Source organism: Peromyscus eremicus, chromosome 8b (assembly GCF_949786415.1).
Source record: "Peromyscus eremicus chromosome 8b, PerEre_H2_v1, whole genome shotgun sequence".
Classification (NCBI taxonomy): Eukaryota; Metazoa; Chordata; class Mammalia; order Rodentia; family Cricetidae; genus Peromyscus; species Peromyscus eremicus.
Window position 1 is genome coordinate 13,572,635 of NC_081424.1, and position 17,629 is coordinate 13,590,263.

At 42.6% G+C, this 17,629-nt stretch overlaps 1 protein-coding gene across 1 annotated transcript; it reads left to right on the forward strand.

Moving 5' to 3' along the window:
- The first annotated feature begins 736 nt into the window (after positions 1 to 736).
- Ccn6 (cellular communication network factor 6) lies at positions 737 to 17,588 on the forward strand. Its single transcript, XM_059272535.1, has 5 exons — positions 737 to 864; positions 5,776 to 6,073; positions 8,622 to 8,864; positions 14,600 to 14,793; positions 15,766 to 17,588. The coding sequence occupies exons 1-5, from the start codon at positions 817 to 819 to the stop codon at positions 16,045 to 16,047; spliced, it is 1,065 nt and encodes a 354-aa protein (XP_059128518.1). The 5' UTR covers positions 737 to 816; the 3' UTR covers positions 16,048 to 17,588.
- The last annotated feature ends 41 nt before the right edge of the window (positions 17,589 to 17,629 follow it).

The following is a 17,629-nucleotide window of genomic DNA, read 5'->3' on the forward strand; positions in this document are numbered from 1 at the left end:
GAGGGAAATGGTATAAATTCATAAAAACTGAACTTTTTAGATTTTTTTTAAAGGTTGTTTTAACTGATACATACAAACATAAAGTTGTACATATTAATATGTATCTTTGTAGAGCTTGGTAAGTTTTAAAAATCCTACTATTTCTATGAATGTGAATGTTTGGTCCTAGGCTGGGAAAAATCTGGAGTTAACTTCCCTGTCGTCTTCCACGGAACTGTGACGGCAGAAAGGGGCCTCGCTGAGGCAATGCACTATGGGAGTCCACCCACACCCATCTAGGTGTACTGGTTACCGGTTCCCAGGGATGAGATATGTGTTGGAGTAGAGGACAGGGGTGAGGTGAGCTCAGAGACGGTGAGGTGGGGGCTACCCGCTCAGGAAAGGTTTCTAGAACATGACACTCAGGTGGTACCTAAAGGGGAGGGACCATAGCAGCACCCAGCAGAGGAATCACAGAGACCAAGGACAGGGAGGGAAGGTGTCTAAGGCCACCCACCTCCTGGAAGACAGGCTCAGACCTCAAGAACAGAGCGCCAGCCCTCCCTCAGAGAGAAGCCTCCGCTTGATTTTACAGAGTTTATTTGCAGGAAGGTGCTGGGCTCTCGTGACGAACTGTGCAGACTGAAGTACTGCTAGAAGTCACATGAAATAAGGCAGGGCACCGGAATGGATCCTCAGAGGGAAAGTGCAGCCTGGGAGTGGGAAGCCCGGGAGGTGGAGACTTGGTTCCCTGTGCAGGACACAGGGGAGCTTTGTGCCCTAAGCAAGGACTCGCCAGTGCTCCTCCATCTCTCCATCCTCCCACGTTCCGGGATCATGCACGGGCTCCTCTTCGGTACTCTGCTCATTACTGGACTAGCACAGGTAAGTCTTTGTTTAACACCAAGGCTTCGGCTGTACTTCTTCAGACCCAAAGTAAAACGGCAAGATGGGAATGGGGAAAGATGCGGGTAATTATTTCGTGAGAAATGGGGAGCCATTTTCCTTTCCAGAAAGTTCTGTTTAATTTAGCTCAAGAGCTTTGTGAAAGATGCTCGACATTTCCCCCTTTGAGGTGTACCCTCCGAAGCTTGCGATGCGTGAACAATCCACAAACGTTACCTTGTATCTACTTACAAACGTTACCTTGTATCAGTTTACAGAGCCCAGCCCCAGCTCTCGGATGGGTAATGCTGGCAGCCACAGCCCTAAACACTGTCCCTTAATGCGGGGTAGAGGCGCAGGATCATCTTTCCACAGCTTGCAGTGTGCAAAGAGCCCCTGGAAAAACAGTTTTGTGCAATGATTTTTTTTTTCCAGCTAAGCCTGTCCTTGTTTGAAAGGGGCACTTAGCAAAGAACATTTAGTTTTTAAAAATGTACTATTACTTTGTCTTTTCTCAAGCCTCAGGGCTCTCATTTTTGTGAGTGACTGTCCATGGAAGCTCCAACTATTTCAGAGGGCAGATCAAAGGAAGTTTAATTTAATATGAGCAATTCAGTGTGTTAGTGTTTTTAAATGAGACAGTTAAAGCAGGGTGACTTATTTATTGACTTATTTACATGGTGAAGGTCACTGCTGGAACGGAGGACAGAGCTCTGACCTCTTCCAGAGTCACTTAGAAAACATGCACGGATGAGGAGTTAAGAGCGGATTCTGGCCTGGGCAGCAGAGGTATTTCAGCTTACAGGGGAAGTTGTTACTCTGTTGAAGGATGTAAAGTTTCAAAGGGATCCCTAGGAGGATGTCGGGGTGGGGTTCTTCCCCTTCTCACAGTTGGAACACATTTCTTCAGCCGCTGTGCAACCAGCTCTCCTGCTCTACATTCTGGGAGGAGGCAGGTGGTTATTGTCAACGGAGGGCTAGGACGTGTTCTTAAACAGTAAATATTCCAGCACAGAGAGCTATGCGCAGAATAGAAAACAAGTGCACACATAAAAAGATACTGGGCCTAGAGCAGAAAATATCACTTTGTGCTTATTTTTGCATTACTGATTTTCCCCCCCTCTTAGTCATTGGGATAAAAAACCCAAGAAAAACAACCAAGGGAAGGGAAGGTTGACTTTGGCTCGCAGTGTCAGAGGTTTTAGTCCACGGTTGTTGGCTGGCTCATTTCAGCCTCTGAGGAGACACACCATGGTAGCAGAAGCATGCGACAGAGAAGGCAACTTATGTCAGAAGCAGAGGGGGAAGTCAGAGGAAGAGGCAGGAGAAAAGCTGTAATGGCACACCCCCAATGTTGTACTTTAGTAAGGTACCACCTTCTCGTCCATTCACCTGAAAATCCACGAATGTGTGGATCCGTGGACCAGGTCAGCACACTCGTGATAAATTCTGAACAATGGTGACCAGGCTTGTGTGTGTACTTGTGGCAAACATGTGTGCACATGTGTGTAGGTGGTCAGAGTTCAGCATCGAGTGCCTGTCTCTGTCACTTTTTTTTTTTTTTTTTTTTGAGACAGGATTTCTCTGGGTAGCTTTGGAGCCTGTCCTAGACCTTGCTCTGTAGACCAGGCTGGCCTCGAACTCACAGAGATCCACCTGCCTTTGCCTCTCGAGTGTTAGGATTAAAGGCGTGTGCCACCACCGCCTGGCCACCTTGTTTTTTTGAGCCAGGGTTTCTCACTGAAGCTGGCACTTGTAGTTTCTAGACTGGCTGTCAGCAAGCCTGGGGACTGATTCTCCCATGTCTACCCCTAGACCGAGCTTTTCTAAGGCACACTTCCAAACATAACCAAGGGTTGATTTCAGACACTTTGCTAGTCAATATCTTAATCACCTTGACTCAGAACAACTGAACCAAGTGTGTATTAATCCCATTTCACAAAGGACTGATACTCAAAGACCAAATAACAGGAAACTATTTAAGACCACAGCTCTATCCTGAAGCTCAGATCTGTTTGTAGAGCATTCTCTTGCATCATTTTTGTGGTCTCAAGACTTTGCTTTTGAAACAAAATGTCTGAAAAGAAAAAATATGTAAAATTCCTTATAGTCTCAACATATTTTCTTTTTTTGTGAGTCCTACTTTTTGTACTTTTGCATCACAATCTATTATAATTTCCTTTGATTTTTTTTTTGTGAGGTGAGTCTGCTAAGAAAAACAAAAAACAACACCCCCCCCCCAAAAAAAAAGAAACCTAAGCCAGAAACACAACAGCAAATCGACCAACCAACAAAACAGTTTTGTTTATCTGGAAATTTTTATTCCACATTCACTAAAAAAATATCTTTGTGCATGTTTGTGTGAATGTCACTTTGGGTGTCCATCCTCACCCTCCACCTTGGTCGAGGTAGTTTTTCTGTTTACTGATGCTTAAGACAGGTCAGGCGGCCCATGGCTTCTGGGACTGTCCTGTTAGCTCCCCCATTTGGCATGCTGGGAGTCCAGATGCATGCTCTGCATCACATCTGGTTTACACAGGTTCTGAATTCCTGTCATATTTGCAGTAAAAACTGCCCATTGAACCATCTCCTCAGCCCCGTTTGCTTCTGTTTATGCTGGTTTCACTAGGCACAGAATTCTAGGTTGACAGTTTGGTTTTTTTTTTTCTTCTAGCATCTTCTCTGGGCACCTTTACCCCTCCTTCTTGCCTCTTCCGCTGAGTCAGCTCTGTTCTCCTGTATGTAGACTTTCCCTCTTCTCAGGCTACTAGCATGAATTTCTCTTTTATTCATGGATTTCCCCTGTGTTACTCTTTAATTTCTGGGATGGTCTAAAAATATTTCAAGACTGGGAAAAATAAACATTTCCAGGTGGACAGTTTGGAGAGTGGACATTACAGGAGGGAGTGTATTAGCCACCTTTGCTCTGCTGTGGCCAAAATGCCTGACGGAAACAATTTGGCTCACGGTTTCGGGAGTCTCTGCCCTTCATGGTGGTAAAACAGTTCATAGCATGATGGAAGAGGCTGCTCACATTACAGCGGACCCAGAAGCAGGAAGCCAGATGGGACGCAGGCAGGGATAAAGGGATAAATGTGCCCATACTCCCCAGCGGCATATTTTCTCCAGCTAGGCCTTCGCACCTCCCAAATTTTTCAGAACCTCCAAAAACAGCATCACAAGCTGAGGGCCACGTTTTCAAAACAGTCCGTGGTTGACATTTTCAAATTCAAAGCATAACAGGGAGCAACAGGAGAAGCAGGGATGAGAATGTGGCATCTCATAAACAGCAGGGCATAGAAGGAGACCATTGAGATAGGTATGGCGGGGACAGACTTGAAGGTCCCATGTTCAGAAGTTTGCACTGTAAGTGGCAGACAGTGGGGGCCACTGGGGGACTTTAAGGAGTAATACAGTCATATAGTATGGCATTTAGTATCTGTGAAATAAGAAAGAATAGATCTAAGAGCATGAGGACAATATAATAAGCAGGATTAGCCATGGCATGGCTATGATGTGCGGGAGAGGAGCTTGGCCTGGATGACTCCAAGTATCGTCTGGGTGAAAGATGAGTTTTGAACCCGTTTTTCCTAGAGGACATTTGGGTATCCATGCCCATTGGGTAGTCAGCTGTGTGGGCCTCTAGGTCAGGGGGGCAGTCTCTGCCAGGAATTCGGTTTTGAAGGTGCATAACATAGGGAGGAAACTGAAGATGGGGTGGGGAATGAGACTGAGAGGTGGTAGTATTGAGAAACGAGCAACGTGACAGCGAAGTGTCTAAGGTACAGTCCAGCACAGGCTAACAGGCCAGGAGATCGGGGATGGTCAGGTATAACAAAACCAGGGGAAAGGGTTTCATCCAGAAGCACGAGGGACTCATGCCCTGTGAACACAGAGTGACATGAACTGACTTATTAAAAAGTCATTGTGGCTGCTGACTAAAGGTGACTGTATAGGTGGCTTTTCTAATCATCCAAGTGAAAACTAATAGTGGGTTGGATCACAGTAGTAGGAGTGAGGATTCGGAGGCCAGGGGGTAATGGTGGTGATTGTCGGAGGCCAGCTCCAACCTGTTGAAGGGTTCTTGAGGGAGGAGTGAGGAATCGAGAAGTATTAGATAGAAATAGAGATAGAGACGACGATGAGAAAGACAGAGACATAGGATAGCTTCGGGAGGGCCCTGGGTCAATACTCAGTCGCCTGACTTTATTCATAATGGGCCTTTTATACATCATCAAAGGGAGGGGCAAAGGACCTCCCCCTCCCTAGGCTGAGGCATAAAATACCAACAAATGTAGACCCTTCAAAACTCCTGGTACCTCTGACCTTGAGTAAGGCCTTACTAGGGAGCCTCTGTGGGCCCCCAAAGGTGATATATTTTAAAGGCATGATCAACAAGATTTATCAATGAAATTGGATGCTAAAATATGAGTTCAGCATGATCCAATACACAAGGTATTTTGGAAAATTGCAATGGACATTTGCTCAAATAGGGAAATGGGTAGATGGAAAAAAGATGACTGGGGGAAAATGGGAAGTTCCCTCTGGCTATTTACCATCTAAGTGGGGCAGTTAAGCAGTGAGTTCAGAAGAGCGAGCTGGTTGGGAGATGAGATGAAGTGAGGGGAAAGGAGAGAACTTACCAAGAGGCTTCAGTGCCGAGCTCAGGAGGATGAAAACAAAGCAGCTTGGAGACTGAGGAGCGGTGTAGAGGAGGAAGAGGAAAGAGAGATGTTTTAGAAACCCAGTGAGGAGTCAGGGAGTGGCCACATCAAATACTGATACTGTAACTCACCAGACTGTCAAATACTAATAATATTGTAGCTCACCACCTCTTTGGCACACATCTCCTACAGACCTAAGAGTTGTCTCAGGAACCTTTTCTAACATCACCTTTATCATCAAATGAAGCTCTGCTGCAGGACGCAGGGCACTGTGTCACCAGACACGACCCCTGGAGGAGGGGCTGGAGAAGCATCACAAGTGCGTCACCGTAAACAAGTTTGTCACTGGCCCTGCAAATGTCCTGCTCGGAAGCCCAGTTGTCCTCCTGGAGTGAGCTTGGTGAGGGATGGCTGTGGATGCTGCAAAATCTGCGCCAAGCAACGAGGAGACATGTGTAACGAAGCCGACCTCTGTGACCCCCACAAAGGGTTGTACTGTGACTACTCAGCCGACACACCTAGGTACGAGACGGGAGTGTGTGCACGTAAGTGTCTTCTGGGCTCATTGGAAAAGGCTGAATTGAGACACATTTCCCTGCCCGACTGTTAACTCAAGGTGTGAATTTAGTTCAGCTAAATACAAGATGGGTGCAGTTTTTGTGCACCAGTGGGCTGACTCAGTTGTACTGGATAACATGACATTCATAGACATGTTTGAAAGCCTGTCATAGTTACCTTGAAGTTCTCAGTTTGCTGTTTTGTTGTTCTGTTTTTGAGACGGGAATCTCTCTACACAGCCCTGGCTGTCCTGGAACTCGCTCTGTAGACCATGCTGGCCTAGAACTCACAGAGGCCCACCTGCCTCTGCCTTGAGTGCTGGGATTAAAGGCACGTGCCACCAAGCCTGGCTCAGGTAGCAGCTTTTCATGGCAGAATATAGGAAAAATCATGTAACTAGGGTCTGACTTAAAAATGATAGCTTTTGTTAATACTGTCTAAAATTAATCTGAATTCAGCCTTTCCTGAAAGGAGAAAATAATCCACTTTAAAAAACGCATGGATGTTTTCCTTCAGAAGGAGAAGAAGTGGATGGGAGCAGGGAGCACTGGGAGGGGAGGGAGGAAACTTTGGTCTGGATGTAAAAACAAACTGACTTGTGGATGTAAAATGTGAGGAGGTAGACGTGGCATTCACTTTCTCCTTTACTCTGTCTGGCTGTGATGCATCTCCCCACAAGTGGTTTCACATAAAACATGAGATCTTTAACAGCAAATGGGGGAGGCGATCTAGAACTGGGACCTCAGCTACTGCCAGGGTTAAAACCTAGACCACAGATTGGCCTGTAGCTGACACCTCATGGGAACACAGCTCAGCCGTTTACAGTCTATTCCTGCTGCACGGAGCAAACCAGTGTAGAGACCATGCAGCCTGGAATGACTAAGCCATTCAGTCTTTATGGAACATTTGCTGACTTCTGACGTAGAACACTCATTGTGAAACTTCTGTTTTAAAGTCCGGGCATTTCTTTACAGTCCTAGCAACCCCAGAGGATTAGAGCTTCTGCTAATGTGGGTTTTTGTCAATTGATATTTAATGGGTTTGTAATTTTAAAGTTTGTTTAAATGAAACACATCCAATATAAGCTAGTAGTAATAATATATATATATATATATATATATATATATATATATATATATATATATATATATATATTTGGTTTTTCGAGACAGGGTTTCTCTGCGTAGCTTTGCGCCTTTCCTGGGACTCACTTGGTAGCCCAGGCTGGCCTCGAACTCACAGAGATCCGCCTGCCTCTGCCTCCCGAGTGCAATATATTTTTCTTAAAAAAAAGATTGACAGCAAAGAAAACTTTAGTGAGGAGAATGTGTAATTTGAATTGCTAAACGATCTTATAAATAAAAAACCCAGAGCCAGATATTGGGGTGAAAACTGAGAGACCAGAGGAATAGAACAAGCCACAGCCAACCTCACCTCGACAACTCCTCAGCCAATCCTGCTTCCGTGAATCCTGACTGAAAGCCTCTGAGTCCTCACCCCTAAGGGTCTCAGTTGAACTGCTCTAAAAAATTCTCTAGTCCCTGGTCCTCACACCTTATATACCTTTCTGCTTCCTGCCATCACTTCCTGGGATTAAAGGCATGTGTCTTTCCCAAGCAAAGACATGAGACATGTGCTGGGATTAAAGGTGTATGCTACCCTGCCTGCCTCTGTTCCCAGTGTGGCCTTGAACTCACAGAGATCCAGATGGATCTCTGCCTCCTGAGTGATAAGATTAAAGGTGTGTGCCACCACGGCCTGGCCTCTATGTCTAATTTAGTGGCTCTCTCGGTTCTTTGATCCCCAGATAAGTTTTATTTGTTAGAACACAAATAAAATATCACAAGAATGCTGCTTTACATTTTTCTAAGTACAAGTGCACAAAAGACTGAGCACAGCCACTTCCTGTACTGCTTAATCGGTTCCAGCTATTGCTGACCATCCCATTGATGTCACACATCAGTGACAAAGCCTATTACATCCCAGTGTCTTGAAGAGCTTTGACTTTTCAGATTCTTTGAAAATCCACCAGCTATTCCTAAGGGGTTGGTGGAGCACATTTGGAAAGTTGCTCATCCTGAAAGGCAAGACAGTCCTTGGAGGAAGTCAAAGTCTCCTCCACTTTCCAGTTACTTTGCAGTACTCCAGTTAAACCATGGCTTCTCCAAACTGCCTATGGATACATTCTGGCCTGGATTTGTGCATCTGAGTAGAATTATCTCCCCAGGCATCTACCCTTTATTTATAACCACCTCACTGTCAAGCTTAGGATTTTAATAGCTGCCTTTACTCCAAGCAGAGCTTCTGGGTTTTTTAGAAGTGACTATTTGGAGTTTATAGCCTATACAAAAATACAAACACCCCACTTTGACCTTTCTGTAGATGCTTTGTGAAGGAGATTCCAAAGTGGTTTAAGGGATTAAGAACTACATTAATAAGAGACAGCTATAATTGGACTAGGTCTATCTAGCCGAGCTATATAGTTTTATTATTATTATTATTTTTTTTGACAATCTGCTGCTTTTTTCTTTTCAGATCTTGTGGCTGTTGGATGTGAGTTCAACAGGGTCCATTATCAGAATGGTCAAGTATTTCAGCCGCATCCACTGTTCAGTTGCCTCTGTGTGGGTGGTGCAATTGGATGCACACCCCTCTTCATACCCAGGCTGGCTGGCAGCAACTGTTCTGCAGCTGAAGATGTAAGGAGATCTGGTACAACCAACTGTAGCCCGGGACCACTGCAACAGGGGCGCGCGGCAGGCTACAGAGCAGTACCAGGTGATCCTCAAAACTGTAGCCCAGGAGCATAGTCCCAGGGGCGCTCAGCAGACTACAACAGAGCAGTACTAGGTGATCCTCAAAACTGTAGCCCAGGAGCATAGTACCAGGGGCGCTCAGCAGGCTACAGGGCAGTACCAGGTGATCCTCAGCAGGCATGCTTTCATGGATTTCTTCCCATGGTTCTTCCATGATTCCTTTTATGCACCTCAAGCAGTAAGAACTCCGTGGTGTTTGCCTCAGCCAGGTATATTTCAAGTGTCTGAAAAGAAAACTTTATATTTTGGTTTTGAGGATAAATTATTCTGGTTTTTAAAACCTACTAGATCAGGAAACTTCTAAAATCTTATACCTCTTTTTATCCCCACCTCCTTCTCAGGAAAACTGAACAAATACTGTTCACATGTACTCTAAAAACCTCTCATTTGTAACCTGTTATGGGCAAGAAGTTTGACCATCCAGTTCCTGCATTTTCAAAGTTTTTTTATATGGTACTAGCAGGAATGGAAAGTTGATTTAAAAACTTTTTTTTTGAGGACTAACACATTTTGAGGTTCAAAATATTATTTTCAGAACTAGCAACAGCTCCAGTTTTCTTGTTCACTTTGAAGCAGGCCACTATGTAGTCAGGATGCAAAGTAAGGCTCCTGAGTGCTCATCCTGAGTGCTCATCCTGAGCGCCAGGTGGCTGCAGGTGTAAACTATGTACTTGCATGCTGGAGAATTCTCCAGATAGGAGTTCCTCTAGACTCACCTTCACCATGTTGTTAGTCGGTAAAAATTATTTTCAGAGAAACGACTTTTAGATATTTAAAAATACAACCAACACCCACATCCTCAGGGATTCTTGTTGGGTCAGTTAGTTTGACAAACATTTACCAGGTGGTTTACATGATCACTCAGCCAACAGCATGGCATTACTCACGTTCCTAAGAACTCTGAAATGGGAAGCTACAAAAGTGAGCCAATCTCCTACCTTTGGTATCTGAGATTTAGACCTCGGTGTTTCAAAGGCATGCTCAGTCTACCACAACTCTCCTTTGCTTATGTGTTAAGATGCATTCATGACCACACAGGAATTTGGCTTTCGCTGCTAATGTTAGTGAAAGCATATGCTTTTAAAATGCATGTGTGAAAATAACTAATACGATCTATCATTCAAATCTAGCTTTTGCTGGGTCAGTACAAAGCAAGCAACTGCATAATCCCTCACACTTTCCTCAGTGCTCACCAACACTAAGCTTTTGTTCTATTAATCTCATAATTTCTTTGCCTTTTAATAAATGCTGAACAAATTCCTGAACTGCAGGCCTTGGTGACCTGTACGCAGGGTTATTAGCAATGTAATAATCTAAGCTGCCTTTATCTATTGCAGATGTGTGCCACGCTTCTAATCTGCTTCCTGCACTGAGGTCTTTAACTGTTGTTTGCCCTCCACTTGCTGTTGCTCAGCTATGTGAAGTACAAGATCTCACTGCTACACCAAAGGCAGCATCGTGATGCCACTTTCATTGGGCGGCACATGCTTCAAAGTGACTGATATTTTCTATTGAGGTGGTAGTTTTTTTTTTAATCTTTTTTTTTTTCAGCTTTAAGTTGATATTCTCAATGTATAACTGTGCTATGGTAACTGTGGGCTCAAATCACCACTTTACTCCCAAAGTATCAATTTTAAGATGTACTGTGGGGGGGCCCACCACTACCTTTTACAGGGTTCCTATGAGGAGGACAGATGCATAAGGAGTTAGTAGATAGAAAGAGTGGAGATGAAACAGAAACACAGGATAGCTTTGGGAGGACCTGGATCAAAATCCACTGGCCCCTTCTGTCTCTTCTAAAGGGCATTTTAAAGGAATGCCAAGGGGCAGGGCAAAAGACCTCCCCCTTGCTAGATCAAAGCACACTGCATAGCCAAGTGCAGACCCTTCCAAACACCTAGTAACCACACGTATCGTCAATCCACCCCCTTATGCAGCCCTGCTGAATAAAGCAAGCTCAGATCTCACCAGGTAAAGAGCCCCTCAGGCCCCTCAGATAGACTGTGTCTGCCTTAGGTTGTCTTCTTCAGTTAGACAAACCTTACCCATCATGGAGATATACTTTCCATCATTTGCCTTAGGTTGGCAGCTAACAAGAAGAACGTTGCCTGTCCCTGACTACCAGCCTCTGGCAAGAGGGGGGACAGAGCTTAACTCAACTCTGACTTAGGTCCCTACTAAGAGCTTGCAAGTAGTTTGAACAACCCAGCAATTCCTAGGCCATATGCCCCAGTAAAGGAATAGAGGATGACCAAGATGGAATATTCTTTTTTGAATGGGTCTTAAGATGTCTATAACAGCCTTAGCTGTGCCAAGCCCTTTTTTAAATCAATAAACTCTTGATGTAAACTGCATCAAATAAACTGTATCAAACTTAAAGCTTAGTGGCCCTTAGCTTCACCAAACCCTGGTTCATTAATGTCAACATAATTCTAGTTTGAGCATACTATACATATTTACAACTAGCACTTCTTACAAACTTACATTCAAAAGCATACTCTCTATAGGATTACCTTGTAAACTTTAGCAAATATCTAAAACAGATCTCTTAATAGAACTATTTACATTTTCTTCCAATAAGATGGAGTACATAAATCAAGAATCACCAGTTAAAATTGCAGGTGAACTCAAAACTGCTTCATTTCTGAAGTTCACAGTCAGTTTTGATAACATCCATAAAGTTCCCCTGACAGTTGGAAACCAGAGCCTAATTTGTCAGTGTCTCTAGAGTCATATCCATCTCCTTTGACCCTGGGATTTGGTGACTGCTGTTGCTAGGGGCTGTAACACTTGGGATGATGCCACTCCCCAAAGCCACCTTTCCCTCTGGCCCTTCCAGTTGTTCTGGAATCGGCAGACGTGTGCACAGCAGTCGCCAGCTGGGGGCTGTCCTGTCACCCAAACTCACTGCAGCTTCCCTGAGTGCCACAATTCAAACAAACATTGCTAAAACTTTACTCAGTTACAGCAGCACTTCTGGTTCATTCTACCCAGAAGCCTCGTCTCAGGGTGAGGGTAGAATTGCTGTATTGAGCTTCTGTAAAGCTTCCAGAAAAAACTTCTTGTGCAGCTATTAGGAACCATCTTTCTTAAAGGCGCCTCACATCAGTTTGCCAATAGTCAAACAAAAGTGGTGTGGCTCTGATCTGTTTCCTTTCAGCTTTTACTAAATAGTGATAAAACCTTTGTCCCAAACTCCTCAGTAGTCTCCTGCTTTCCCCAGACTGCAGGATGGAACCTCAATATCAGGAACATTGGTTCAGGGGCTTTCACTCCAGTTCCTCTGGAGGAGTGTCATTGGAGCTGACATTCCTCTGTTCCACACTTCTCACCAAACACTCAGACAGCCATCAGGCTTCTGAGGGTACAATTTCACCCTTCTTAATTTTTTAAAGCTGCTTAAAAAAATACTGGCTTGAAGGGGAGACAGGACTAGCAGAGAGGGTTGCCATATTCCAAGAGGTTTTTTATTTTTTCTAGGGCAATTACAGGTGACCGTCTCTTTCTGATAGATGTTATTTCCAGGTGAATCTAATTTTGTCCTTACAGGAAGAAAAGAGATCTGAGAAGGAAAGACCTGAAAAGCTTTCAGTTTTTTAGAGAGAAATTACTAGATTTTCCCCAAGACTCTATTCCCTAAACTCGGCTTTTGCCAAGAAGAAACTGATTCTGATGGTATGATGCTGTAAAAGTGTTCTCAGGCACTGCTGGTGGAGCGGAGGGTTTTGTCTTTCCCACGTCAACCTCAGGGAAAATTACCCCATGCTTCTCAGGGCTTAGATCTAAACTGTCCTAAATCAACACCCACAGGCTAAAAGCTTCTATGGGAATCTTTTCTGGCCTGTATTCCTCATAATATTTTTTGCATTTCAACCACAATTCTCCCCCAGGAGTCTGTGTTCAGTCCCAAAAACACAGCTCCTCTGTCTTGTTGCTTTTCTAAGTTTTTTTTCCCTACACTTATATTCCTATATCCTACCTTACCCTAAGATTTTTTCCTATACTATATTACTATACTTAAACCTGTATTTTTATTTAATAGAAATTGAGAGAATGAAAAACCTAGACAAAGAGAGGTACTCACTGCAGCCTATTTCTATACTGCTTTATATTTACAGTTATAGCTCCCAAATAAAATACCACTGCCCTTATTCTTCACTACAAAACCAGACATATCCAACTGCTTCTGTGGGGGTTCTTTCCTACTCTCACTTAACTTCCTCTGCACTCAAGTCCCTAGTTCTGGCACCATTTGTGGGGGGGCCACTTCCATCTTTTATAGGGTTCCTATGAGGAGGAAAAAGGTATAAGGCATTAGTAGATAGATAGTAGAGATGAGACAGACAGAAGCATAGGATAGCTTCAGGAGGACCTGGATCAAAATCTACCGGCCCCTTGTGTCTCTTTTAAAGGGCTTTTTAAAAGAATGCCAAGGTACAGGGCAAAAGACCTCCCCCTTGCTAGATCAAAGCACACCACACATCCAAATGCAGACCCTTCCAAATACCTAGTAACCATACATGTGGTTAATCCATCCCCTTATGCAGCCCTGCTAGGTAAAGCAAGCTCATATCTCACTAGGAAACCTCTGTGGGCTCCCACAATGTACATCAACTTTAGAGAAATGCCTTGAGGTAACAAATCTATGCTGTTTACTTACTATGAACCAAGAGGTCTGTTTCACTTGAGTACAGTAACAATCTCCTAATGTTTTTTCATGGAAAATTATTATGGAAGAATTATCTTTTTTCCTGTTTCTTCTAAGCAATAGACAGTGAAGGGGTTCCATTTCTCCATTTGGAATTTATCCACAGTTGCACTGCCTAAGTATTTCACAGGTGGTTTATGTGGCTAGCTTACAGAGAGTACTGTGGGCCTGACAACAGGGAATGAGACAGACATTTGCAATGATCTATATGTAAAACTAATTTAGTACAGTGTGGTATTGATCCAGTTTGTTATACATTTGCTGTTCAAGTCTGGTGACCCGAATTTGAGCTCCACACAAAGGGGCAAGGACAGAACTGATGACATAGAGTTGTCCTGACCTCCACGTACACACTGAGGCCTATGGGCCTCACCCTGACTAAGATTTTTCTAAGACTAGATTTTAAAGGGGAAGAGATTGATTTTCTTGTCTCATTCTTAAATATGATTTTATTTTAGATTTTTAATATATCATGAAATTTAATTACTAAGATCATATTATTATATCAGTCATGGTGATACAGTTATGGAACCTATATTCCTAGTGCTTGGAAGGCAGAAGGATTGCAAGTTAGTGGGCAGTCTGAGCTACACAGTAAAACCATGTCTTAAGGAAAGAAAACCCACACTATTCTGATTAATGTCCCGAATTCCTTAATCCTACCAACATTTACTTTGGTATCTGCTGGAAATATGAGGCAAAAGCAAACAAAAGACAGGCACTGATCGGAACCAGTCTGATACTCAGAAGACAGGCGTGTCAGAATGACATCAGTGGGTGAAGATAAAGTCTTTATTCCCTAGGAAACTACACGGCCCACTTGACAGAAAGGAACTTAGGTACCAGGAAGGAAAGGGTGACTTAGAACGTAAGCACTTATAATTTCATGCAAAAAGCCTTACAACGTTTAGATACCAACTTTATGTTTAAAAATTAAATCCAGGTTAAGTACACATGTACACACATATGCACTCCCCCATTTATGTTAGCTTACAGGAACCTTCCGCTTACTTGGAAAAAAAAATGCCTTGTGCAAGCAACCAAGTGGACTCCCTGCTCCAGAACATGTGGAATGGGGATTTCTAACAGGGTAACCAATGAAAACAGCAACTGTGAAATGAGGAGAGAGAAGAGGCTATGCTATATTCACCCCTGCAACAGTAATATATCAAAGGCTGTGAAGGTAACGTGTAAACTGATTTAACTGAATTATGCATCAATATTAAGAAGTTCCTGAAAAGTAAATATGTATATACATTCTGCAGGGAGGGACAGTATTTGGAGCTCATCAAACAAAACCACCTCACTGTGACTACTCTTAAAGTCAAATTGTCTCAGAGGACAACAGGTGTTGATCTAGCTCAACTCTGCAGGAAAATTTGTATATAGCAGTGATATTAACCTGCTGATTGCAGGTGTTCTGTCAGTTTAATAATGTGGGTCTTGCTGGGCGGTGGTGGTGCACTCCTTTAATTGCAGCCTGGAGGGATTGAGAGGCAGGCAGATCTCTGAGTTCGAGGCCAGCCTGGTCTGAGCTCAAGTTCCAGAACAGCCAGAGAAACCTTGTCTCAAAAAACAAAAAACCAGCCAACCAAACAAAAAATATGGGTCTTGAGTAGCCCAGTTTCTTGTAACCCACCATGCATACCGTTCCTTCGGAATAGATACTTCTTGGATTCTAACTTTTTTCTTGTTTATACTAATTGTAGAAGTGGAACCACAGTATTGAACATAAAATTCCGGTTGTTATACCATAGCTATGAAAACAGATGTTCTGATTATAGTTACATGACTGGCTGGCTTGGAGGAGGATCACACCAAAATGCTCTGCACATGTTAAACTTACCAAAGGACATGTTATTCTACAGCTGGCACAAAAGTGTAGAGCTGGTCTGATTTTTTGATTGAGGCAAGAGAATTATCTTTTTTTTAATTCAGTTTTGGAAACAAGGTCTCTCTATACTGTCCTGGAACTCACTATGTAGTCCATGCTGGCCTCAAATTCATGTATTTACAGAGAAGAAGACCTTAGCTGTCACAAACAACTACTACTATTAGTGCCCAAGAAAGAACTGTATCTAGTATCTGTCATGAAATTCTTAAGTTAGTGTAAGCCAACTCAAAGAATGACTTTGTAACTTTTTTATCTTTTCAGATCCCCAGAGGAAAAACCTGTCAACCCACTTTCCAGCTCTCCAAAGCTGAAAAGTTTGTCTTTTCTGGATGCTCAAGTACGCAGAGTTACAGACCCATTTTCTGTGGACTATGCCTGGACAAGAGATGCTGTGTTCCCAACAAGTCTAAAATGATTACGGTCCAGTTTGACTGCCCCAGTGAAGGGTCATTTCAGTGGCGGATGCTCTGGGTCACATCCTGTGTGTGTCAGAGAGACTGCAGAGAACCAGGAGATACATTTTCTGAGCTCAGGATTCTATAGAGCCAAACACAGGCAGGAAAGTTGAAGGCCAAGTCATTCATGTCATAGAATCAAAAAACTAGAGTGGCTATAAAAGATTGAAGATTTTATTTAATGGATTTAAAACAGAAAGAATGAGTCATTCTTCAGTTGCTATATTTGTAACATCAGAAGTTTCTAAAAAATATTCTAATAAAACAAAAATGAATGCCTGAAAAATTTTAAATACAACTAATTTCTTGAGCATATCCCTATAATTATGTAATATACACACAGATACCATATAAGGATTTCACATATAATGGAAAAAAAAAAAACAATTTATAAGAAAACATTTTCTATAGATATAGAAAGACATAATTTAAATTTTATCCTGTACTTGGCAATGCAGTCCATCAGATCCTATCACATGATAATTAGAAGGAAAGCAAGATTCTTTATTTTATTTTTTTTGGTTTTCCAAGACAGGGTTTCTCTGTGTAGTCTTGGTGACTGTCCTGGAACTCGGGCTGGCCTCAAACTCACAGAGAGGCTCTGCCTACCGAGTAATGGGATTAAAGGCGTGTGCCACCACTGCCTGGCTAGATTCTTAAAGATGATACTATAAATGTATCTATAGTCTTCATTGCCACGTTCTGAGTATCAGTTAAGATTCTTCTAGGAAGGAGAAAATGGAATGTCTGTGACTACTGTTAATAACTGTATATTGCAATTTTTAAACCAAATACTATAAAAAAACTAAATTACCAATATAAAACCAAAATTAGAATACTTATTTAGCAAAAGAAACATAAAATATTAATAAACAAAGCATACAATAGATTCTTTTTTTCTTGAATTTTTTCCCAAAAATTATTTCCTTGAAGGATTAAACCAACCAATGGATCAGAACTATAAATTGTAACTAAAAACAACATAAAAGATTCCAAAGATTATGGAGACTTGAATAATTTCCATAGATAAAGACCATTTACTACCAAATTCAGATGACGATAGCAAGCCTAGCATGTTCTGCTCGGTGTACAAATGGTGATGTGATAAACATTTGCCTTTAAATTTTTCATTTTAAACGTGACTAGATGTCTAAGTTGTGATTCTCTTGAATACAAACATATTATTACTCAAACAGCAAATCAGTCTTTTCAGTTTTAATAAAAACTACCCCCAAAAGTCCACAGACATCATACACTGTGCTCTTCCATTCCTAGGACCTCCTTTTCCAGCATTTAAACAGAGTATGAAAACATAAAGCATAAATATAAAAAGATATGTACAGTCTTTCCTGAGGCGTTCACAGTGTGCAAAGGTCTGCAGAAGGAAGCCATGAGTAAAGCAAGGCGATGGGAACCACTCTTTCACTCTACATTGGCTCTCACTGTGTAGCCCAGGCTGGACCATGCAGTTCTCCTGCATGTCAGACACACTAGGATTACATGTGTGTATCACCATGCCAGGCTCTCTCTTAATTTCGACAAATTGCTAGAAGTGATCCCACACATTGGTATAAAAAAATTATAATAAAATAGAAACCATTGTTTTAGATAAAATACTTCCTGATACTGTGAAAAACAAATTGGGCTTTCTGAATCACAGAAAACGCTGA

Coding starts and splice junctions, on each gene's coding strand:
- Ccn6 (XM_059272535.1), top strand. CDS start 817: ATGCACGGGCTCCTCTTCGGTACTCTGCTCATTACTGGACTAGCACAG. Junction 8,865..14,599: donor AGGCTACAGAGCAGTACCAG/GTGATCCTCAAA, acceptor CATTTATGTTAG/CTTACAGGAACCTTCCGCTT. Junction 14,794..15,765: donor ATATATCAAAGGCTGTGAAG/GTAACGTGTAAA, acceptor TTATCTTTTCAG/ATCCCCAGAGGAAAAACCTG.